The sequence below is a fragment of the Labrus bergylta genome, chromosome 15 (assembly GCF_963930695.1).
Source record: "Labrus bergylta chromosome 15, fLabBer1.1, whole genome shotgun sequence".
NCBI lineage: Eukaryota > Metazoa > Chordata > Actinopteri > Labriformes > Labridae > Labrus > Labrus bergylta.
The window spans coordinates 27,705,719-27,730,961 of record NC_089209.1 but is presented as its reverse complement, the minus strand read 5'-3'; the positions used below and the strand labels follow the sequence as shown (position 1 = coordinate 27,730,961).

At 42.9% G+C, this 25,243-nt stretch overlaps 1 protein-coding gene across 1 annotated transcript in view; it reads right to left on the bottom strand.

Moving 5' to 3' along the window:
• Positions 1–16,034, bottom strand: part of meis2b (Meis homeobox 2b) — a 17,595-nt gene extending 1,561 nt beyond the window's left edge. The window contains exons 1-12 of the mRNA XM_065963795.1: positions 15,788–16,034; positions 14,401–14,621; positions 13,694–13,835; positions 13,423–13,476; positions 13,002–13,052; positions 12,768–12,914; positions 8,810–8,924; positions 3,680–3,819; positions 3,219–3,295; positions 2,118–2,176; positions 1,960–2,046; positions 1,370–1,465 (exon numbers count right to left, since the gene is read on the bottom strand). Coding sequence (XP_065819867.1) covers positions 1,407–1,465; positions 1,960–2,046; positions 2,118–2,176; positions 3,219–3,295; positions 3,680–3,819; positions 8,810–8,924; positions 12,768–12,914; positions 13,002–13,052; positions 13,423–13,476; positions 13,694–13,835; positions 14,401–14,621; positions 15,788–15,799 — 1,164 coding nt within the window. The 5' untranslated portion in view covers positions 15,800–16,034 and the 3' untranslated portion in view covers positions 1,370–1,406. The remainder of the gene's footprint in view (positions 1–1,369; positions 1,466–1,959; positions 2,047–2,117; positions 2,177–3,218; positions 3,296–3,679; positions 3,820–8,809; positions 8,925–12,767; positions 12,915–13,001; positions 13,053–13,422; positions 13,477–13,693; positions 13,836–14,400; positions 14,622–15,787) is intronic.
• Positions 16,035–25,243: the final 9,209 nt, after the last annotated feature.

Below are 25,243 nucleotides of genomic sequence, written 5' to 3'. Positions count from 1 at the left end.
CAGCTCCATCAGAGTGAGATTGCAGCTCTATCAGTGTGAGAGTGCACACCACCTCCCCCCCATTCCGCTGCTGACCTGCATTCACACTGCTCCAGGACTAACCGGGCCTGAGCACGGTTACCTCTTGTACATAATGTCGTAATATAACACATGCATGACTTTACGTAATTATGAAGCTTGCATCAGACAGGTGGACTCCAAAATAAAAAATAAAGAGTCTGCGTCTGCACATTGGAGAACAACACAGAGACCATTACAGCTACTTTACTGACTTTGTGGCTTATTGGAGTCGTTTTACTCAGATACAGCCAGAACACTCTCGATAATGGAGGCTGTACACGCTGAGTGCCCGTGCTTGTGCTCGTGCATGAACTTTACCGTGCCGAAGCACAAGCGTGCCAGGGCCAAGGAAGTGTGCCGTGCTAGAGCAAGGATTAGACAACTCACACTAGTCAAACGATCTGGACTCTAGGGGTGAAGCGTGCTTGGGCAAGGTACGGATGGGCCAGTGAGTGCGCCCTTAGACTCAGAGATGGAGCAGATTCATGAACGATTTATGGAGATATTAGAGACTGTGATCATTCTGAGTGAATCAGAGCCTCTGTGTTTACATACTGATTGTATGGAGCTGCATGTGTAATTATTTAACATGGTTCACTCATGTGTTTCGATTTTAAGGTTCAAGCTTAATCGTGTGTGAAGAAGTGTCATATGACTACAAACATGGCTGCCGTCATCCTGCAGAGATTTACAGTGACATTGTCACAATTTAATGAACATACAGCTGGACTCAGATTGGACTGTTTAATGATCTGAAGAGAAATTATTACAAACACAGGCTGCTTAGTACACAGTGATGTTTCTGCTACTGAGGGAGCAGCCTCAGACAGGGAGGGGGGTATCAGGCAGGGAGGGGGTACCAGACAGGGAGGGGGGTATCAGACAGGGAGGGGGGTTTCAGGCAGGAAGGGGGGTATCAGACGGAGAGGGGGCTGTGGAGGTGAAAAATGGGTCTTATTTCCATATAAAGAGCTCTATTAATCACTCTGAGTGTCATTACAGCGAGGCTCATTGAGCTCAGCAGCTCTTAAATAAAACTCAGAGCTCCATGCCTTCAGCTCGCCATACATCTTCATTTATAACTGCCAGTGGATGGGGGGGGGGGGGGGGGGTCTCTCTTGTACCTTTATTCCACATGGTAAAAACATCAAATCATCGAGTGTGTGTTGGCTGAATACTTTAATACTTTATAATTGATCTCAGAATCTCCTCTACCACCGGCAGACAAAACGATGAAATATAGAAATCTGAAAATGCAGTGTTAAGATCAGACTTAGGAGGAGGGAAGTTAGTGACATACGTTACTTACATAACCCTGTGAGAGAATCAGGCCTTGGCGTGCAGCTCTACATGTAGTGCCACTGTCCATCCATCGCCATGTTCATTCCCATGCCACTCATCGGACCTGACAGGAAGAGACAGAGGACAGGATGAGGACAGAGGACACCATGAGAACAGACAGAGGACAGGATGAGGACAGAGGACAACATGAGAACAGACAGAGGACAGGATGAGGACAGAGGACACCATGAGAACAGACAGAGGACAGGATGAGGACAGAGGACAGCATGAGGACAGAGGACAGCATGAGGACGGCGGAGGACACCATGAGAACAGATAGAGGACAACATTAGAGCAGAAAGAGGACACCATGAGAACAGAGGACACCATGAAGGCAGAGGACACCATGAGAACGGAAGAGGACAAGGGACACCAAGAGAGTGAAAGAGAACACCATGAGGACAGAGGACACCATGAGGATGGAAGAGGACACCATGAGGACAGAGGACAACATGAGGACAGAAGAGGACAACGTGATGATAGAGGACAGAAAGAGAAAAGATGTTGACGTCTGGGACAGAAGGTCTCTGAAATGTAAATGTCCTGTTGTTGTCTCACCTCCTCTGAGGCCCATGTGCTGCTGTCCATCCAGTACGAAGCCACCCATTGGCTGGCCGTCTGGACTGTAGGGAGTACTCTGAGTCACTGAGATGAGAGGGCACAGTGTAAGAGAGCAGAACACAGAGTGAAAGCCCTTTATTATTACTCTGATTTACCTGCTCTGTTGGACTGATCGATCATCGGCTGAACTATTCTTCTCCTCGCATTGATGAACCTGAAACATAACAACAGTTATGTAAAGGTATGAATACAGCTCAGCACGGATGACTTGTTAAAAATCCTCCCAGGACAGACGTGATCAATAAAACAACTTTTCAAAACCACACTGTTAAGTTTGAAGCAGACTGTAAACATGTTTATTTCTACTGTGTGTCTGTGTGTGTGTGTGTGTGTGTGTGTGTGTGTGTGTGTGTGTGTGTGTGTGTGTGTGTGTGTGTGTGTGTGTGTCTCTTTGTGTGTGTGTGTCTCTTTGTGTGTGTCTCTTTGTGTGTGTGTGTATGTGTGTGTGTCTCTTTGTGTGTGTGTGTGTGTGTGTGTACGTGTGTGTGCATGTATGTGTGTGTGTGTGTGTGTCTATGTGTGTGTGTGTGTGTGTGTGTGTGTGTGTGTGTGTGTGCGTGTGTGTGTATGTGTGTGTGTCTATGTGTGTGTGTGTGTGTGTGTGTGTGTGTGTGTGTGTGTGTGTGTGTGCGTGTGTGTGTGTCTATGTGTGTGTGTGTGTCTATGTGTGTCTATGTGTGTGTGTGTATCTATGTGTGTGTGTGTGTGTGTGTGTGTGTGTGTGTGTGTGTGTGTCTTTGTATGTGTGTGTGTGTGTGTGTGTGTCTTTGTATGTGTGTGTATGTGTGTGTGTCTCTTTGTGTGTGTGTGTGTGTCTATGTGTGTGTGTGTGTGTGTGTGTGTGTGTGTGTGTGTCTCTTTGTATGTGTGTGTATGTGTGTGTGTCTCTTTGAGTGTCTTTTTGTGTGTGTGTCTATGTGTGTGTGTGTGTGTGTGTGTGTGTGTGTGTGTGTGTGAGTTTGTGTATGTGTGTGTGTGTGTGTCTATGTGTGTGTGTGTGTGTGTGTGTTTGTGTGTGTGCGTGTGTGTGTGTGTCTATGTGTGTGTGTGTGTGTGTGTGTGTGTGTGTGTGTGTGTGCGCGTGTGTGTGTCTATGTGTGTGTGTTTGTGTGTGTGTATGTGTGTGTGTGTGTGTGTGGGTGTGTGTGTGCGTGTGTGTGTGTGTGCGTGTGTGTGCGTGTGTGTGTGTGTCTCACCAGTTGTTGACCTGCAGGATAGTGAGGCCTGTGTCCTGTGCGAGCTGCTTCTTCTGCTCCTCTGACGGGTATGGGTGCTGGGAGGGACAAAAAGAGTTTGTGTTAAAGTGTGATGTATCAGCAGTTTCTTTTGTTTTTGTTTTATTTTGATATTTTTGTGATATTTATTTTCTAATCATTTCAACATTTACCATTAAAAAACATGTGTTGATGTTTTATTCTGAGTGAAGCAGTGTGCAGCTGTGAGGTTAAAACACATGGATGTGTTTAGAAGGAGAGTTTGATTCACAGAGTTAAGGTTAGCACGATGAACAGTTAGCAGCAGGCTAATGAATCTGAACCCTTCACAGCTGCTTCTTCTAAAGATTCCTCACAGGAGATCCTTAAGAAAGGATCTTAAAGGATGAAGCCCCCCCCCCCCAGGACCTGGATCCTGAGCAGGATCTGGTTGGTTCTCTCACCGTGAGATGCTGGAACAGCCACGCTCTCATAATGTTTGTGGCCACTTTGGGGAAGATCCCTCGTTTTTTCTGCCTCTTCTTGTCCAGGTCGTCCTCGTCTCCAGTCCCCGGTGACGCCAGGCCGTGGTCGAGTCCGTCACCTGCGATCAGAGAGGAGAAGAGTCGGATCAGGATGAAGATTTAAACCTCGTCATCCTCACACCTCCGCCTGGATCCTGCACAACCACCACGAGCTCGTAGTGAGGCGCGGCTATTAGCTCAATGTGAGCCGAGCGTTTGACATGAGGTAATGAGAGCAGGACGAGCTGACAGGAAGTAATGAGAGCGTGAGGAGATGACAGGAAGTAATGAGCGTCAGACTGCAGTGGCGTTTCTGTGTGACCTCAAACTCTGAAGAAGAGAGAAAAAATAACATCAAAAAGAAAAAGATCACAGTTAACACAGTGATGTTTGTTTTTCATTTAGGGGTTTCACACTCTGTCTGCTCTGTATTATTAGCATCGTTCATGTTTGTCTTTGGCTGAGGATCTCCTCCTCTTCCTCTGCTCGTCTCTCTGAGCAGGAAGAAGAGAGGAAGGAGAACCCGTCCTCTTCCTCTCTGGCATTAATTGTGCATCAGCAGAGATGAGTTTCTGTTACCGTGCTGGTGATTTGGGCGCCCTCAGGGCAGAGCAGCCTTGAAAGCCTGCCTGCAGGGCGTGTGAATAATGCATCTGAGAGACTCCTCCCCCGAGGCGGGACACAGACTCGACGTTTCTTAAGACTCGCCCGCGCGTGTCTTTTTGTTTTGGGAGAAGCATCAATCAAACGCGCCTATATGAGCCATATTCATGCATAAATATTTCAGCTGATGAATATTGACATTAAAGAGGAAGTGCTGCGGGGTCGGGGGCTCGGGGGGCTGTGGGAGTTTTGACGGATGGTGTCCAGCACTTGGTCATGGTCCGGGTACGGGGTTCACTCAGAGTCTGTCCTCTAACATGGACTCTGTTTGTCCTCCAGTCTCACTGTACTTCTCCTCTCACAGAGGATCATTTAAACTCTTCAAACAGGGTCAGTCTGAGGATGTCTTGGGTTGGGAATCAGAGGGTCACCAGTTCAAGTCCTGGCACGGACAAAGTCCAGAAATTAGTCTGGTAGCTGGAGAGGTGCCAGTCCACTTCCTGAGCACTGCCTATGTGCCCTTGAGCAAGGCACCAAACCCCTAATAACTGCTCTGGAGCACTCACTGTGGGCAGCCCCCTCACTCTGAGACCTCTTAATTAGTGCATGTCCACAGGATCATGTATGTGTATTTCAGACTATGTTTGTGTTCATGTTCATTAAACAGAGTGTAAAAACTGAATTTCCCCTCGCGGGATAAATAAAGGATAAATTATTATTATTATTATCTCGTCTTTTTTCTGTCTCGAGGTCATCATGGTGCATTTAAAGCACTTGGTGGTGTTCAGTAAATAAAACTTCTGGAGTGCTGCTTTGATGTAAAGACTCCTCAGTTGAAGACAACCAGTGAACAGAGGAGGTGGGCAGAGAGACTCGCGGGCTGGGGGTCTGTACTTCCCAACTGTCAACGTTACTGTAGGCTGAGATCTCGACTGGTGTACAGGTAGCTAGCAGGATTACAAACTCCACATGGTGAAAACAGATGGTACTATAAGAGCGACACAGCTGAATACTAACAGACCAACGATGAACGTGATGCAGATCCTCACACAGGAAGACACTTCAAACCTTTTTACCTCTGAGGGACCCTCAAACACTGACTGAGACTTATATTCTGGATTATACGGTAAATGAAAAGTGACCCTCAGATCAATCTAATTGATTATAGTTTAAGGCATGCTGGGTGAAACTGAAGAGTTGGAGTCTGTCTCTTTAAATGAGTCAAGTGTTCTCAATGATGAACAGAAATAAGAAGTGTGAACTCTTTTCTCTAGATCTTACAGTTCATGTGTGGAAACAACTAAACCAGAAAACCAAGAGACGTATAAAGAAAGAACGAACAGAGCCTCTTGGCCTAATTATATCTGAGGAGGACAAGCCACCCCCCCTCCTCCTGTGTAGATAAGGGGGGTGGGGTGGGGGGGGGCTCTAGAGCCGCAGGGCAGATCTTCAGAAACACTAATCTGTTCTGACTGTTCTCCGCAGCTCCACCGTCTAACAGAGAGACGTTCAGAGTCACTGTGCAGCGCTCACATAACCCCCTGCCTACCCCCTCACTATCTAACCCCCCACTGCACCCTGCCTGCCGTGCCTACACGCGTCCGCCTGTGAGGAGGGGGTGTTACCCAGGGGGAGGGCTGGAGTACTGCCCCGGGGCAAGGAAGAAAAAAACATCACCCCGAGGTACCAAAACACTCTCCCTCTGCAGAATCAATTTTATACTGAGACACATTTAAACTTTTCAAAAAACTGTTTATACCGCTACACATCTAAACCTTTCAAACTACTTTATAGTGTTTCACATTTGTATCTTTAAAAACAGTTTTACACTGTTACAGTGGGACGTACTGGAGGGTGTAACCTCTGAGCACCTCTTAGGAACAGGGATACCTGTTTATGGCTACCAACTGTACCGCTGTCCACGTCAGGATGCTGACAAGAGATTGCTGCCACATAGACCTTCAGGGTAGGGGGAGATCGTCCCTTGTCTAGTAAGTCCTACAAGAATTTCAATATAGCAGACAGTGGACAGGGTACTGGATCCAGATCTCTGTGTTGACATAAGCCGTCGAAAAGCATTCACAATACAAGAGGACGGGGCCTGTGCATTCAAGATAGCATTCCTGACGACAAGGCTCCCATTGTCCAACCAAAGGGCAGACCCCCAGCGGTAGGCGACTGAGTTGGGTTGCAGTATCCAAGGCCTCCCCTAGTGGGGAAGCATATTGGCAAGCTGTAACAGAGCCTGTGCAGCAGAGGAAACCCAGTCCTGACCAGAACCGGGCCACCAGGAGCAGCCTGTGATCCTCTTGAAGGACTCTCAGGAGTGTTGGAAATATGAGGGACAACCGGGGAAATACATAGAGGAGGACATTCAGCCCATCGTGGGCCAGGGCATCTTGGTCCACAGGACTTGAACTGTCTGCCAGGTAGAACCTCAGATGGCAGTGGGTCAACTCCCTGGAGGTGAAGGGATCCACCTCTGCCCCTCTGAAGTGGTCCCACATGTCTTGCGCTACCTCTAGGTGGAGTCTCCATTCCCCAGGTAGAGGCTTCTGACGAGATCAGGAATCTGCAGGTTCTTTCTCCCTGGTATATAGACAGCTCTTAAGCTGGCTAAACGAGGGGCTGCCAAGGTCAGTAGACGCTGCATTGCCTGCAACAGTCTCACAGACTTGGTCCTTGGTTAATATGAAACTCTGCGGAGGTGATGTCCAACCACACTAAAACGTGCTTGCCCTTCAGATATGGGAGGAAATGCTGAAGGGACAGGTATATTACCTCTAGCTCCAGAACATTTATGTGGTCTTTGCAGAGGCTTGCCGACAACCTCCCCTTAGCGATTCTCTGTCTCTGTGTCTCAGTGTTATCTCAGAGTGTTGCTTCTGTTTAATACAAAATGCTGACATCATTTCTTTAGATGTCAAATGTAATAAATATGTGTCACAGATGTTGTATTTTTTCCTGTTTTTATGTATCTATGTGTCTCAGAGTGTAATCTAAGTCAGATCTGAGTCAGGAAATGTTGCGTCTATAAGACAGCTAGCTGAACTGATTGCAGCTCTCTCGGCTGCATCAGTGATGTAGAACCAACTTGGCCCATCTAATGACCTCAGCGGGGCTCTAATCCATCACAGTGACACCTCCAGGCCCCTTATTACCCACCATGCACAGCTCTAACAGGAGTGTGGATGTTTCTGTGTGCGGAGGCGCTGATGAGAGGAGATGCAGATGGTCTAACTGTTGTTTATCTGTTTCTGTCTCTTTTTGTCTCAACTTTAGAAGATTACCAATGTGTCTGTCAGTGTGGATCTGTTTAATGTTGGTAAGTATTGATCTGTTTGTCTGGGTGAATACTCGATTCTGATTGGCTGAAGGGTGTCATGTGACTATACGCTTAATGATTGATGATGTGGTTGTCGATTACCTTTTGATACATGGACACCTATGGAAGTAGTTCCAATTAAACAGCCTGTTCACTGTTCCAAATGAATGCGCTGCAGACGGTGTCTAAGATGAGTAACCATAGCAACATAACCCTAACCCTTAGCCTATATCTTGTCTGGCCTATAAAACTTGCTGGCAATGGCATCAGCTGGCTGCAAACTCCGCGACTTTAGAAATAATTAAATGAAAAACAATGTGAATATCTTACCCAAGAGTATGGTCCTTCTGTGCACCACAAGACGCAGTTGTAACACTGCAAGAAGGAGCCTAAACTCAGGGCTGTAATGTTAGTACTAAACTACAGTCACTTTAGTTCAACTGTTAAACTAAAAGTGGCCGCTGGCTAAACTGTCTGATGCTCAGTGATGATCTCATTAAAAGGTGAATGAGCCCTAAGTTGGACTTGCAAAAGGTTTGTAATGATAGAGTTTATGCATGTTTACTAGCCACTACAGCCCTTTCTCATTGTCCACCTGAGCTGACTGTTAACACTTCAGGTTTCGCCCAATAGTACAGAGTACTGATCGTCATTTTCTTCATGACCTTTTTCTTGATTTGCAGACAATGACATGGCTAGCTGACCAGCTAGACTTGTTGTTAAACAAACTGGCTGATAACATGTACTGTTTGTCCACCGATATGTCAGAACATAGAACATTCTAGGATTGTTATGATTGTTTCAGCTATTAGTCAAACCCTTGGGTGTTGTCAGGGTAACGAGTTGTTGTTTATTAAAAACGTCATATTTGGTCATAAAAGTCATGAAAATATGGATGGATGGTTTTATAATTTTTTCTCTGGCAGGTGACCATTGTGTTAGCGACATAATGAGGTTTGATGTGTCCATTATCAGGAAACAATGGACGACGTGGCGGCCTGAACCGGTTTAGGCCTGCACTTCTTCACATGTACACGATCTCTTACTTAATCAATCAGTCGATCAATCAGTCACATAACCAAATGTTGAGTAGATTTTCCTACATCAGTCTCTTCTTAAATATGAAGGAGTTTTTTTCTCACCCATGTCACTGCAGTTGTCCCCGCTCTGAGAGACGTGTCCCCCGCTGGACGGCCCTGGGGTCCCTATGGATAGCGTGGAGTGGGTATCGTCCAGGTCTCTCCAGGACGCAGGATTCTGAAGGAAAAGACAGGAGGTCCAGAGAAGATCAAAAGGGGGTCCACAGGAGAGGAAAAGTATTGAGGAAGGAGAGATAAAGTAGGTTAGAAGTTCCCCCCTTCCACACACACAGAGGAAATGCTTAGCCTAGCATTAGCTACGTTACCATTGTGTCCATCACAGAATACAGAGCTCAGAGGGTTCAGAGAGTTGCAGGATGTGGACCTCCAGAATCCAGCTCAAAGACTGATTAGGCTCAGACTGAGTCCTGTATTTATATGTAGGCCCGTCCCCTCGCTCCTGTGCTCCCCCCCCCCCCCAAAGTGCCCCCCCCCACTCAGAGGACATAATCTAAGAGCAAACAGCCTCTTCAGCCTCTCTGTGCGTCAGCTGTTTGCCGGATGGTTCTCTGATGAAGAGTCCACAGATGACGAGGAGACGCTAGGAAACAAAGACGCAGCGTGAACGACACTCTCTCAAAGAGCTCACTCTTTATTCTGTGTGTGTGTGTGTGTGTGTGTGTGTGTGTGTGTGGGTTCATCAAACTAACACACACAATCTGACTGTTAAACAACTAACAGCTGTGTGTGTGTGTTTCTGTGTGTGTGTGTGTGTGTGTGTGTGTGTGTGTGTGTGTGCGTGTGACACACCTGAACGATATGGGGTTCAGAATCAGAAGACACATGTGACTTTGTCAAAGTAATAATGACGGTTAAACATAATAACACACACATTAAAGAGTGTGTGTCAAACATGTGGTCAACCCCCCACGTCCCCCCTTGTTAACCCTGTTTACTGAATCCTTGAAAAATCGCAGCAAACACAGCTGTACTATCATCATCAGCATCTTCATCGTTGTTGGCGGCTCGTCGTCTCTTCACAGCAAAGAATAATGTTTCAGATTGAAACATTAAATTAACTTATTAAATATAAGTTAATTATTTCAGATCAACGTGTATCATTCTCATGAGGGGTTAAAGTTTAACTTTAAAATATTATTTTGATGAAAATGACATTTAAAAAAATACATTAAGTAAAATACAATTATTCATTGTTTCAATGTGTAGTGAAGCATAACAACACCTGAAGATCTGACTGTAGTATAAACACACCTGAAGATCTGACTGTAGTGTGAACACACCTGAAGATCTGACTGTAGTATAAACACACCTGAAGATCTGACTGTAGTATAAACACACCTGAAGATCTGACTGTAGTATAAACACACCTGAAGATCTGACTGTAGTGTGAACACACCTGAAGATCTGACTGTAGTGTGAACACATCTGAAGATCTGACTGTAGTGTGAACACACCTGAAGATCTGACTGTAGTGTGAACACACCTGAAGATCTGACTGTAGTGTGAACACACCTGAAGATCTGACTGTAGTATAAACACACCTGAAGATCTGACTGTAGTGTGAACACACCTGAAGATCTGACTTTAGTGTGAACACACCTGAAGATCTGACTGTAGTATAAACACACCTGAAGATCTGACTGTAGTGTGAACACACCTGAAGATCTGACTTTAGTGTGAACACACCTGAAGATCTGACTGTAGTGTGAACACATCTGAAGATCTGACTGTAGTGTGAACACACCTGAAGATCTGACTGTAGTGTGAACACACCTGAAGATCTGACTGTAGTGTGAACACACCTGAAGATCTGACTGTAGTATAAACACACCTGAAGATCTGACTGTAGTGTGAACACACCTGAAGATCTGACTTTAGTGTGAACACACCTGAAGATCTGACTGTAGTATAAACACACCTGAAGATCTGACTGTAGTGTGAACACACCTGAAGATCTGACTTTAGTGTGAACACACCTGAAGATCTGACTGTAGTGTGAACACACCTGTTATAAACTAATCCTAACCAAGTGACCTACAGGATGATAAGTGGCGTGTTGCTATGACGACCTGGGTCAGAATACAACTCAATGTCCGTGCACACTCACAAGAAAAAAAAAGGTAAAATAATAATGATCTGTCACTTCCTGTCAGATTTTCAAAGTAAAGATAAACACATGATGATGTCACTCAAATTGTGTTTAAAAGTTCCAGAGAAAATCTCACATAAACAACATTTATATTATAATATGTTCATAAAATATATGATATATGTTATGATTTAAAATATATGATTTAAAATAGTAATATAATAATATATTACACACAATTGAATCTTTGCTTTCAGGATAAAAAATTAAAAAAGAAGTTACAACATGAACTCCAACCCCTTCATATTTTTTCTCCTAACAGTGGCGGTTCTAGACCACTTTCTAGACCCAGGGGGCCAAACTGGGGCCAGTTGTTTTGTCAGAGGGGAACATTAAACCCAGGTGGAAAATAGACAAAGATGATTGCTTTAAAAAAAAAAATACTATGCCAAATAATAGCGCACATCATTACATACCACAACCTAAAATACCATGATTTATATTTGTTTCAGTAATAGTATTTAATACTAGATTGTGAGTCAAATACTGTGTATGTATTATTAGGGGGACTCTTCCTTTTGGAGGGGTGGCCACAGGGGGGGACCAAGCTTAGTGTTACAGGGGCACTGGACCCTGTTGGCCCCTGCCAAGAACCGCCCATGTATCCTAGGATTTCCCCCTTCTGCATCAAATGCAGGAAACAGGTGCTTACATGCATTGCTTGTGGAGCTGCCCTCTGACTCTCACAGGAAATTAACTTAACTTTGGTAAGAAAATACAATATATCCGGGTTTGTTTCTGTTAAATCTTTCAGATGAGAGGCCTCCTCTGATAAGTGTCCAGCAAAAACGTCTGAACAAGCTCATTCTATTACCAAGAGATGCATTTTATGTCAGTGGATTAAGTCCAGATCTCCATCTATCTGTCAGGGGTAGGGGACATTTTTAAAGTTTAGCCAATGGAGCACTAAAGCTCAGTGTTGAAGGAGAATGAGAGTTTCCTTCATAAGCTATGGGTACCATCCTAAATCACCTGCAATATGGCACAGCAGGCCGAGTATGCAGGAGGCGCTGCAGTGTTGACCCCTCCTGTACCTCTGTGTATACTTCATGCTCTCTGTTTTTTGTTGTATTTTAAAGCCCTTCCTCTGACTCCCTGATCCGTCATATCTGAACTCTGTGATAAAGAAATGTATGATACAGTGCAGTCGTTCAAAATATGTTGTTGTTGTTTGAATGTCTTTAAATCCCATGTGGTGTGTCGTTGGCTCAAATAGTCTTAAAATGTTATTTAAATGTATTATATTTATTATATTTATTATTTTATAATATTAAAAGTGTTATTATTGTGTTCTTCACTATAGTGAATAGTTTCAGCTGATAACATATCTACACTCCTGCACTTTAACATATATGTCTTTGATTGCACAGCCACGAATTTGCACAGCTCTGGAGAACCCTCTATATTGTTATTGCACATTTACCACTGTCATCACTGTTTTTGTAAACTTACATCTCTTACCTCCAGCAAGTATTTTTACATTCAGTTGCCAAGCCTGAATAAATGTTGTATTTAATTTTTAATTTTTTAAACCAGTAAGAATGTTAAGTTAAATCCTTGATGTATAAATCTCTTCTTATATTTTATATCTTAAGTGCTTATTTACTTTGTCTCTATTTTTATATTGTTTTATTTGCTCTGATAACCTGCTGCTGTAACACCACAATTTCCCAGTTTGGGATCAATAAAGTCATTCTATTCTAATCTTTTGTTTTTTTCCCTCTGTTTGACGTCACTGCGGCATCATCCAAACCTGAACCTAACGAGTCTAACGCTGAGTGCACGAGCTCTGTGATAAAATAAAAATAAGTCTCGTTATCAATAGATAACGTAATCAATCAGGTGACTCACGTGGTCGGCCAGGTGTGTGGAGGACCCGGACAAGTCGTCAAAGTCCGACTTGCAGCCGTCACGATCGTCGATGACCAGGTCGATGGGCATCTTCCCCTTCAGACAGCTGATGTACCTGTGACAGAAGTTATCACACAGCTCGTGCACCTGCACGCGGACACAGAGTTAAACACGGAGCCATTCATTCATTGACTTATATTTTAATATCATGTAGCCTAAGAATCTCAGAGTCACCTTCTCCAGCTCCAGCAGGTGGAAGCGGAGCACCTGGATGGACTGAATCATCTGAGACCACAAACACGGTTCAATCAGGTCACGTGACCGAGTTTTCATTCAAACAATATTCATCATTTTATTTTGATCAGAATTTATAACCCGATGCAAATAAACAAACATTTATAAAATAACAGAAATAATCTAAAATAAATACAATTCATATATTTAAAAATAAAGTGTGTCAATAATGAATTAATCTAACATTAATGATGAGTGTTAATACAGTTAAATATAAACATTAAGTGTGACGAGGTGAGTCCGGGTCGGTGGAGATAAAATGTTTATCGAACGTTAATCATGTGATATAAATACTACAAAATAATTAACCTAACATAATAAATGTAATATAATGAATGTAATGAAATATAAAGTGTGTCACCAGGTTGTCGAGGTCCGGGTCGGAGGAGGAGATCAGAGGTTTCTCCGCGCGGATCTGAAAACAACATTTAAAGAATCAGAACGTGCACATTAAATATCAACAATAAACACAATGAACAAAGACTAATATGTTTAAGACTGTAGGAGGACTGAGTGATGATGGTAAAATACGTCATGTGAGGTAGAGTAATGGTTTAATCATCACTCTGACGTCATCATTAACTCATATTTGTAATTCTTACTGTTAAGTGTAAATGTGGATGATGCGCTACCTGTTTGGCGAACACGGCGATGTCCTCGTTGAAGGAGTCCGAGGAGGTGACGTCACCTCCCGCCACACCTGGCTCTCTGGGCGTGCAGGTCGCGAGCTCACACTTCTCAAAGACCAGCGCGAGGAGCGGAAACAGGGGGTGCCTGAAACACCGCAGAGACCAGGTCATAGGAGGACGGACAGGACATGGTCCGGGTCAGACCGGCTCCTGGTATAAGTCAGACCGGGACAGACCAGGTCCGCGGCCTGCGCTCCCTCATAAAAACTGAAACTCTGATTTTTCTCATGTTTTATGTTTTTTTTTAAATTCTAAACTTAATATGAAAATAACTCAAGCTTTAAATAATAAATAATACAATGATTAAATGTAATATTAAAATATAAAATTATTGAATTAAAATATAAAATTATTGAATTAAAATATAAAAATACAATAGGCCTAAACTATCCTGTTTAATAAAAATGTGATGAATGTAAAATAAAAACTTGATGAGCCTCAGAGTTAAAAACATTTATTAAACATTAAAAATACAAAGTGACTTAAATCACTGTTTTTATAAATGTATTTTATTTGTTTTTACTTCATATGAAATTACGACGTTAAATGTTTTTTTTACTCAGAATATAAAATATTGTATTTTGTTGATTCAGTCAAATTATTAAACATTTATTTAATTATTAAACATAAAAAAACATAATAAAACCCACCCGTACACCTGGTCCTTGTCCCTCCTCAGGGCCTCGTTCATCGACCCCCCCACGCTGCCCGGCAGGATGTTGTGCGGCGCATGCGCTCCGTAGTGCTGTGGGGGGTGGGGGGGCGGCCCGTGGTTCAGGTGGTGGACCTGCGGTAGCGGCCGGGGCGCGTGAGGGTCTCCGTAGACCCCAACCCCGTCCATGGCCCCCCCGAAACGAGACAGGTCTTCGTACTGTAGGGGGGGGGGGGGGGGGTAGAATAAACAAACAACATGAAAATGTTTTTATGAATGAATCACTTTGTTTTACGATTTGACTCATGTTTTTTAAAATGTTGTAAATGATAAAAACAGTTAAAAACAACAACATTTAGAATGGATGTAGATCTCTGTTCATCATGTCCTCACGGTGTCTCATATAATCTCCTTATATTTACATAAAGGGGCGTGTCTCCTTGTTACAGTTATTATTTTATTGTAATAATAATAAGAATATATTTACATAAAGGGGCGTGTCTCTCGTGTCATTAATCAGTTAAAAATCAGCTGTTAATGTTCTTGATTCAAATGAATCTGATGTTTCTGAGTGAGGCCCTCTCTTTGTGTTTTATTATTATTGTTTTTATTTACTTTCACATTAAGGATCACTTTCATCTCAATGATTTAATTATAGATATGACGTCAACATTATTAATCATATTTAACTGTTTTAATAAACTGTGAAGTTCATCTCTGAACATAAAACATCATGTTTTTATTTGAATCATTGAATAATAAATCACAAGCTGCTGCTCAGAGTTTTTCAAACTATATGATGTTTATATATTAAAATACATTATAATAAAATACTGTAATATATATTTATAATACAAATGTTTATCAAACATACCATCTAGGGGATGGGGAGCCAGTGGAGGTCATGAAGGATGGGGGTGATGAACTCATATCAGAGTTTATCAAATAATACAAATAAACATGATACACACATCATACATGTTTTGAATGAGCTGTTGCTCACTCAGAGTTTAAATATAAAGTAATATACTTTATTATTATAGAATAGTTTATTATATATAAATATATTTAATACAGATGAATGAGCTGCTGCTCACTCAGAGTTCATTTTAGAGGTTTAACAGATTCAATCTATTTAATAATCGATCACAGAGCTTCATGCTGTCTCACAGATATATCATCTAAAATACTTTAATATATAATAATAACATATTTTACAAACAAATGTTTATTACAATATCTAATCTCTTCATTATGAGGAAGGCCTTTAATCTGATTTATTATATACATGTAAAATAATATATAATATAAATATAATAATATATCAAATCAAATGTTTTCATGAAATAAAAGCTCTCATCTTATTTATAATCGATCAGTCCTACCATCTGCGTCATGTCCACGCGCTGCTCCTCACGTGCACAGAAAGTTAGATCAAGAGTTTAATCCAAAATAAAATTAATAATAATAAAAATATTCATCAAAGTACAATTATTAATAATAAAAATTATTCATCAATAATCAGCTGATCAGAGGCAGCGTGTGTCCGCGCGCTCTGAAGAAGAAGATATCCTCACTCTGCGCGCGAGCTCATCTCCGTCCGCACGAGCCAACACGCTGACTGACCGCAGATCTGCCGCGAGACCGCTTATAGAGCAACACACACATACACAGAGAGAGAGAGAGAGAGAGAGAGGGGGAGAGAGAGACACACACACACACACACACACACACACACACACACACACACACACACACACACACACACACACACACACACACACACACACGCGGACACAGACGCACACACAGATGTGATTAACGGGGGCGGGGTCTGTGATGATGACGTGTGACCAAGGGGCGGGGTCTGTGATGATGACGTGGACTAAGGGGCGGGGTCTGTGATGATGACACGTGACTGTGGATGAATGTGATGGATTAATGAAACATGAAACATGAAATATGAACAGAACTTTATGAAACCTGAAACTTATGTGATACTAATGGAAATAAAAGGTATATCAGCATTATATCACCACAGTCCTCTGAGTGAAGAGAGTTAGTCCATGTACAGGATCTAAGAGGTCAAAATGCTCCAGTCACACATTGAAAATCAACTCTATTAACAATAGTTGATCTTCATACTACAAGTGTTTTTTCACCTCCTCATGCTCCTTATTAGTTGGTGAAGCTGTGCCAGAAAATGACGCTCTGATTCTTCAGTACATACACAGTTATACAGAGTGCACCCACGTATTGATCAGGAAGGGTAAACTCACTTCTGGATTCACATCAGTGACTGATTAACAATATTCAGAAGAGTGCTGGAGTTTTATTCCTCGGATGGTGAAGGGAGGACCCTCCTACGCCTATCTCTGATTGGTTAGTACACACTGACTGAATGATAATAAGAGCAGACTTTGTCACCGTTTATATCAGAGACACCACAGAGTCAGGAGATGTTGTGGATAATAATACTTGAAGAGACAATCCCCCTGTGAGGTGGCTGATGTGCACGGGGTTTGATAAACAGCAAAGGGGGCGGGGCTTATGGGACAGGGCTGACGACATCCTGGTTCTAGATGAACTGTCATTTGTTTTGATAGTGGGCCAAGAAACACATCATCAATCTCTCCTACTGGGTTTGTATGATGTAGTCTACAGGGGAGGGGACATTTAGGTGAACTTTCAATAAGAATCAGTCCTGGTGGTCACCACAGAAACTGGAGCTTTCTCTGGGCTCTCTCTCAGAGTTGTTTTTTTCGTTGTTTGCAAAAGAATATTTAATCTTTTGTCAGTTTATGAATTTGTTGTTTATTGCCGGTAACATGTAGTTGACTGCATCTCCAGTCATTTTTCAAAACCTCCTCAAACACCACCTGTTCACCAAAGCATTCAGCCTCATCTAACACTCCCCCCAGCTGATCACCCACTTCCTTTCTCCTTCATTTGTTTGTCTCTTGCTGTCTCCCATTATGCCCCCCCCCCACCCCCACACTTTGTAAAGCGTCCTTGGGTTTCATGAAAGGGGCTATATAAATCTAAGTTATTATTATTATTATTATTACTTTCACCACCTTGTGGTCAACTGTAATAGTACTTGATCATCACAGGTGTATGTCTCGGTTCCGGTGCCTTTCTGTGCCGACCGTCTGCCAGGAGATTTTCTTCAGCCACTCTAATTCACACATACTCTGTGTGCGCCGCGGTCCGTCATTGCACTGTTTTGCTCTGTCGGACGGCTCGCGCCCATTCACACTGGATCTGTTTCTGGGACGTCAGCGTAGTGGAGTGCACCCATGACACATCACAGGAGAACTACAAGATCCCGCGGGAATAAAGAGAAAAACATGCAAACAACATGTTGCTTTGTCTTTCTGAGGATGCATTGTTGTTAATTCAGTTCCTGTTTTGACGTAATGTTGATAAAGTGATGAAAAATACGATCGCGAGTCCATATATTGTGTTTTATTTTGAAATTGACCGGATGTTCTGTGTGTTTCCTTGTCTGACTTCCTGTCCGGGCTGTCATTTTCTGTCCAGTTTGACGCGTTCCTGCAGCATACTCCGGCGAAAATAGACTCGCTGCGTATTTGAAACGGTGCAGAGCGCAGTGCCGTTGGTGACACGCGCTGGAGACGGACCGCAGCGCGCCCTGTGTGAACACAATGATTCAGCTCAGCTCTGATGTTGTCCGCAGTCAGAGCTCTCCCTCTTAAATCCTCCATCATAGCAGATGTAAAGTTTTGCTGGCGGTGGTGTCCTGCAGCAAAGACCCTGTTCTTTCAGTCATTTGTGCGCCTTGAGTTGGCCTGCCTCCACGTTACTTTGAGGCAGACTGTTCACTGTTATTCTGCTCCCTCTGCTATGTCTCCTGGTGCTGAATATTTGTTTAATGTGTTCAGATAACTTCCGTGTTAACGTTAGTGAGACCACAAGCTCACGACTGGAGGAGCCATGCAGGCTGAAAACAAAGTCAAATATTGATGATTTCCGGACACGTGCAGCCTAATCTAATCCTGGACCCGCTGATATTAGAACTCATAATATGGAGGGAGACTCAGGTTTTAATACTCCTGCTGAGTTTAAAGCACGGACTGGACTTGTTTTTATTCATTTAAATGTGCGTAATTTAATCTCTAAACTTCATAAGATGATGTTAATCATAATAATAATAATACATTAGTTTTATATCGCGCTTTTCTGAAAACTCAAAGACACTTTGACTAAAAAGCTCTCAGGTTTGCATCCGCAGACCTGAGAGTGCGGGTTGGAGTGTGTCAGTGGAGGAGCTCAGACAGGTAGGGGGGAGCCAGGTTGTGGAGGGCTTTGTAAGTGAGGATGAGGAGCTTGAAGTGGATACGCTGGGGGATGGGGAACCAGTGGAGGTCATGAAGAACGGGGGTGATGTGGTCTAGGGCATGGGGGTGATGTGGTCTAGGGCATGGGGAGCCAGTGGAGGTCATGAAGAACAGGGGTGATGTGGTCTAGGGGATGGGGGGCCAGTGGAGGTCATGAAGAACGGGGGTGATGTGGTCTAGGGGATGGGGGGCCAGTGGAGGTCATGAAGGACGGGGGTGATGTGGTCTAGGGGATGGGGGGCCAGTGGAGGTCATGAAGGACGGGGGTGATGTGGTCTAGGGGATGGGGGGCCAGTGGAGGTCATGAAGAACGGGGGTGATGTGGTCTAGGGGATGGGGAGCCAGTGGAAGTCATGAAGGATGGGGGTGATGTGGTCTAGGGGATGGGGGGCCAGTGGAGGTCATGAAGAACGGGGGTGATGTGGTCTAGGGTATGGGGGTGATGTGGTCTAGGGCATGGGGAGCCAGTGGAGGTAATGAAGAACGGGGGTGATGTGGTCTAGGGGATGGGGGGCCAGTGGAGGTCATGAAGAACAGGGGTGATGTGGCCTAGGGGATGGGGGGCCAGTGGAGGTCATGAAGAACAGGGGTGATGTGGTCTAGGGGATGGGGGGCCAGTGGAGGTCATGAAGAACGGGGGTGATGTGGTCTAGGGGATGGGGGGCCAGTGGAGGTCATGAAGAACGGGGGTGATGTGGTCTAGGGGATGGGGGGCCAGTGGAGGTCATGAAGGACGGGGGTGATGTGGTCTAGGGGATGGGGGGCCAGTGGAGGTCATGAAGAACGGGGGTGATGTGGTCTAGGGGATGGGGGGCCAGTGGAAGTCATGAAGGACGGGGGTGATGTGGTCTAGGGGATGGGGGGCCAGTGGAGGTCATGAAGGATGGGGGTGATGTGGTCTAGGGGATGGGGGGCCAGTGGAGGTCATGAAGAACGGGGGTGATGTGGTCTAGGGTATGGGGGTGATGTGGTCTAGGGCATGGGGAGCCAGTGGAGGTCATGAAGAACGGGGGTGATGTGGTCTAGGGGATGGGAGCCAGTGGAGGTCATGAAGGACGGGGGTGATGTGGTCTAGGGCATGGGGGTGATGTGGTCTAGGGGATGGGGAGCCAGTGGAGGTCATGAAGGATGGGGGTGATGTGGTCTAGGGCATGGGGGTGATGTGGTCTAGGGCATGGGGAGCCAGTGGAGGTCATGAAGAACAGGGGTGATGTGGTCTAGGGGATGGGGGGCCAGTGGAGGTCATGAGGAACGGGGGTGATGTGGTCTAGGGGATGGGGGGCCAGTGGAGGTCATGAAGGATGGGGGTGATGTGGTCTTTGGAGCAGGAGTGTGTGAGGAGACGAGCAGCGGAGTTCTGGATGATGATGTTATTGTTTTATCATGGTGGAGGTTCTGGACTAAGACATTGGTATTGAGGGTTTTAATGTCTTTAGGACTGATCGACCTAACAGGGGAGGAGGTGTTGCTGTTTATGTAAAAACTAAGTTTCATGTGAAAGTCGTTTTCTTAGGAAGCTGTTTGAATTCCTGACACCTTCAGCAGTCAGTGATGCACTTCCCTCCTTAATGAACCTCATATCAAAAGTAATTAGTAATGAAATTGTTCTTATTGGTGATTTTAATTTGAACTGGTTGACTCCAGTGTCTGACGATTTGAAGGCACTTAGTGTTGGTAATCTGAAATGTCCTGATAAATCATCTTTGATTGATAATATTTTAACTCATGTTCCTTGTGTCCATCTTTGTAAATGATATCATTGACCACTGTGCTAATGCCACAGAAATCCAAACCATGGATGATTTTAAAAAGAAATATGAAGCGTTTTTTGATGATCTTGTTGCCTTTGACTGGGTGAAAATTAATCTTATTGATGATGTTGAGAGTGCATGGTTTTGTGAGTATTATTGATAAACATGCTCCTTTAAAAAGGTGCAGGGTAAAAGGTTGTTATACAGCATGTTTTACTCCTGATTCATCCAGGTTACTGCATGAACACAATGTAGCCAGGCCTTAACTCTGATTGGTTGCTTTTTAGACAACTGCAGAACACTTGTACAGTATCGATCAAAAAAGCTCAAGCTGAGCATTTCCTCAGTGAAACTTCCAGTCAACTTCACAATCCAAGGCTGTTCTGGAAGACTATAAAGTCCTAATCTGGATATAAGAAGGGTGTTGTTTTGTCAAAATGAATGGACAAGAAAAAATAGAGACATTTTTATATTTTACTGGTTCAGACTTAAACGTTTATTTTGTGTTTTTGTGGTTGTGTGTGTGTGTGTGTGTGTGTGTGTGGTTGTGTATAAAGAAGACCACAGAGACGTCATTGGTAAGAATTGAGTCCTTAATTATTGTAGCTGTTGAGCATAATCCTGTTAGATGATGCATGGTAAAATAAGAAATGCTCTACAGGTGTTCATTGAGTTGTGTGCAGTCTTAATTGGTTGTAATTGACTGTGCAGCTTGTTACTTTAGTATTTGTTTGTTTAGATCATTTAAAATGGTTTAATAGTTACACACAATGGTCTAAGGAGCTTTTGGCATGGTTCATGCTCTTGTTATTTATATTTAGATCAGAATCAGAATCAGAAATACTTGATTAATCCCAGAGGGAAATTCGGTCGTTACAGTTGCTCCAAAATATGCAATATAGCAGTAGAAATATAGTAATAAAAATATTAATCAAATAGAATAGGAATATAAGTAAAGTTTCAATAATAGGTAGAATAAATATTTACATGTAATAAGAGTCAGATGGAATATATAAACACATTTTCAAGATTATTACACTGTTTTCTTCAATATTGCACTTTGTTATCCCTTTGTTGGAAAGGTTCATTTGAGAACCTTTGGGTAAATTTAGTTGCACTAGACTTCTTTGAATGTTTTCAAGTATTTTAACTACAATCTATTTAGTTAAATTGGAGCATTAACTTATTGAATAGGGTAGTTTAAATAATGATTAATGAAGATGTTTGTTTAAAGTAATTAATAGATTAATTTGAAGTTCAATAATGATTAATGCTTTAGTTATTTATTTAAAACAATTAGTAATGATGGAAAGCAGATGAAATATGGAATGCTGATTATTATTTACTCTGTTTAAATGAAAGGAATTAAATTCTACATTTGTTAATCAAGAGATATATTGTGTTAAAGTTAAGCTCTTGAGTAAATGAACTTGTTCATAAGATATAACATGTCTCTTTATTGTTTAAGGTTTACAACCTACTCCTACTCATTGTAATCGTAAAGGATTGTTTTGAGAACTGTATAAATAAATCCATGGAACGGAAGTCGAGTTGTCCAGCGTCCTCTGTCACCTTGTTCGGGCAGACATTTTCACACACACCAGAAAGTAACTTGACAGTTGTAGAGCTTCACCCTTGCACTGTCAAGGATTCTCAAAATGTTGCTGACAAAGCCACAATGCTCAATTTATTCATTGAGCACTTTATTGCCTCTTAAACAATAACATATAGTGTTCCAGAAACTACATCCCCTGTCGGTTCAGGAAACTGTTCCTCATTTATGTAGTGTTAGTCCAGTTACTGTTTCTGAGGTGAACAAAGGCCTCAAACTTCAAGAAACAAAGAAACCATCAGGCCCAGATAATTTATCAATTTTTAAAGTTAGCTGCTGAATTTAGTGCATCACCTTTAATTTATCTGTTTAATCTTTCTTTGGTCTCCAAAGGAATTCCCCTTGTTTGGAAATATCCTCTTGTGTCAGTAATGAAACTCTGGCTGCAGAGTTTAATGTTAATCATCACAGTGACACTAAAGACTGTCTGTCTGCCTGTTGTCTGTGTGTGTGTGTGTCTGTCTGTCTGTGTGTCTGTCTGTCTTGTGTGTCTGTCTGTCTGTCTGTCTGTCTGTCTGTCTGTCTGTCTGTCTGTCTGTGTGTGTGTGTGTGTGTGTGTGTGTGTGTGTGTGTCTGTCTGTCTGTATGTGTGTCTGTGTGTCTGTCTGTTTGTCTGTCTCTCTGTCTGTGTGTCTGTCTGTCTGTGTGTCTGTGTCTGTGTGTCTGTGTGTCTGTGTGTCTGTCTGTCTGTGTGTGTGTGTGTGTGTGTCTGTCTGTCTGTCTGTCTGTCTGTGTGTGTGTGTGTGTGTGTGTGTGTGTGTGTCTGTCTGTCTGTCTGTCTGTGTCTGTGTGTCTGTGTGTCTGTGTGTCTGTGCGTCTGTGTGTCTGTCTGTCTGTGTGTGTGTGTGTGTGTGTCTGTCTGTCTGTCTGTCTGTCTGTGTGTGTGTGTGTGTGTGTCTGTCTGTCTGTCTGTCTGTCTGTGTCTGTGTGTCTGTGTGTCTGTCTGTCTGTGTGTCTGTCTGTCTGTCTGTCTGTCTGTGTGTCTGTGTGTCTGTGTGTCTGTCTGTCTGTCTGTCTGTGCGTCTGTCTGTTGTCTGGTTTAGTTCATGAAAAAAGTTTGCCAATAAAAAATGTTTGAAATAGTTTTCTTTTTATTTAAATGTTTTATTTCAAACTATCAGCTGTTTCTTATTTAAAACTGTTTTCATTACAATCAAGTCTCTTTTAATCTCTTTTATTTCTAATGTTTTATTTTGTAACTCTGGTTTGTCCTCCCCTACAATAAAGATGATACAGTATGTATTTATACTGTGGTCTGAATCCGCCCCCTGCTGGCTCAGCTGTGGATGAACAGTTCTTTTTTTATATTACAGATAAATAGCACCATCTGCTGGATTACATCAGTAATGACAGGTGTATAGATGGTTAGAGAACAGAGACTCATATAAACTGTACAGTTATATTTGTGTTGTTTAAACGTTATGTTTGAAGTGAATCTTACAAGATCAGATAAACAGCACTATCTGCTGGACGATCACAGTAATGACAGGTGTATTCAAATTCAAATACATTTTTTTTTTATTTGTCCCCGGGGGGCAATTCTAAGGCACACAGAGCAGTAAATTAACAACAGTGCAGGTAGACAAAACATTTTAAACCTAAAATATAAAGTGTCAATTTAAATACAACTTAAAGCTTAAACTTAAAATACAAAATATAAAAAGAGTAGATATAAGTGGACAGTGATCGGACAAACAGATGTAAACAGGTGTATAGATGGTTAGAGAACAGAGACTCATAAACTGTACGGTTATATTTGTGTTATTTTATAAACATTATGTTTGAAGTGAATCTAACACGATCAGATAAACAGCACCATCTGCTGGAGGATCACAGTAATGACAGGTGTATAGATATCAGACTCTCATGAACTTGAAGCAGTGTTTTATAATTCCTCCACATTAACGGTATCTGATGCAAAGCAGCTGCCTGAAAAGAAAAGTGTGTGACATCAGGTGTGCTCCATGTAACACACATACATGTTTATTACAACATGTGATTCATTCAGTGTCTGTCATGAAGCCACGAACTTGAACTTCTCTAGACAGGGACCCTGCTCTTCAGAGGAGACAGGACGATGAGGATGTTCGGTGGTGCTGCTCCTGTGGTGACCGGCAGCTCGTCGTGTGTTTGTCCTCCGTTCGTCTTGTATTTATAAGCGTTTTTCTCAGGTGCTTTTTTGATGTCATCTGGAGTCCAACAGAGATCCAATTTGTTGCTTGTCTGCACGAGTTGGAGATTTTATCTCATTTGCTTTTGGTGTCTCTCCTGAACTTTTCTTTGTTTGCTTGGAGTCAGTCACACTCCCACACAATCAAACAGTCGCGCAGTTTAATACTCCTGGCCAATGTCTAATCCCTGAGGAGTAAAATTGATGAATTGAATGTCACTCATCTTCGTGGCTACAGAGTCCCTCTGGCAACCAAAAATATATTTAAGAAGTAATTTATCCCAAGAGCAGTAAACATCCTTAATCTTACAACATGACTGAGCTATGCTGTGAACTGATTTTTAATGTGTAAATGTAGCTGCCTGAATGGTTTTATATACTCCATCAAGGGTGTATACAAATGAAAGGCTGGCCCTGCCCTCGGATCCTCTGACCACAATACTGTGCATCTTCTGCCGGTTTACAAGACTGTGTTGAGGTGAGAGAATGTGCAGAAACGAGAGGTGAAGGTCGGGAATGAGGATGCCTCTCTTGCCCTGGAGAGGTGCTTTGGTCAGTGTTTACTAAAATGTCTGATAATATTGATGAGCTAACTGATGTTGTGTGTAGCTACATTTCCTTCTGCAAAGACACGGTTAGTCCTACAAAAGTGATCAAGTTATTCCCTGATAGGACAGCTCTCAGAGGTCTGTTTCTTAAAAGTAGAAATGCATTTAATGATGGCAACACCACTGAGGTTATAGAAATTAGAAAGGAACTCTAAAAAAGTTAAATTAAGGTATAAAGACAAAATTGAAGCTGAGCTAGGGAGTGATAATCTAAGGGAGGCCTGGTGTGGTATGAAACACATGACAGGCACTGAGAAATGCAATAAGACGATTTGTCTTTCTGGGTTTAACTCTGACAAGCAACTGGCTGAAGAGCTTTTGTCAGAGATCGGTATAGCC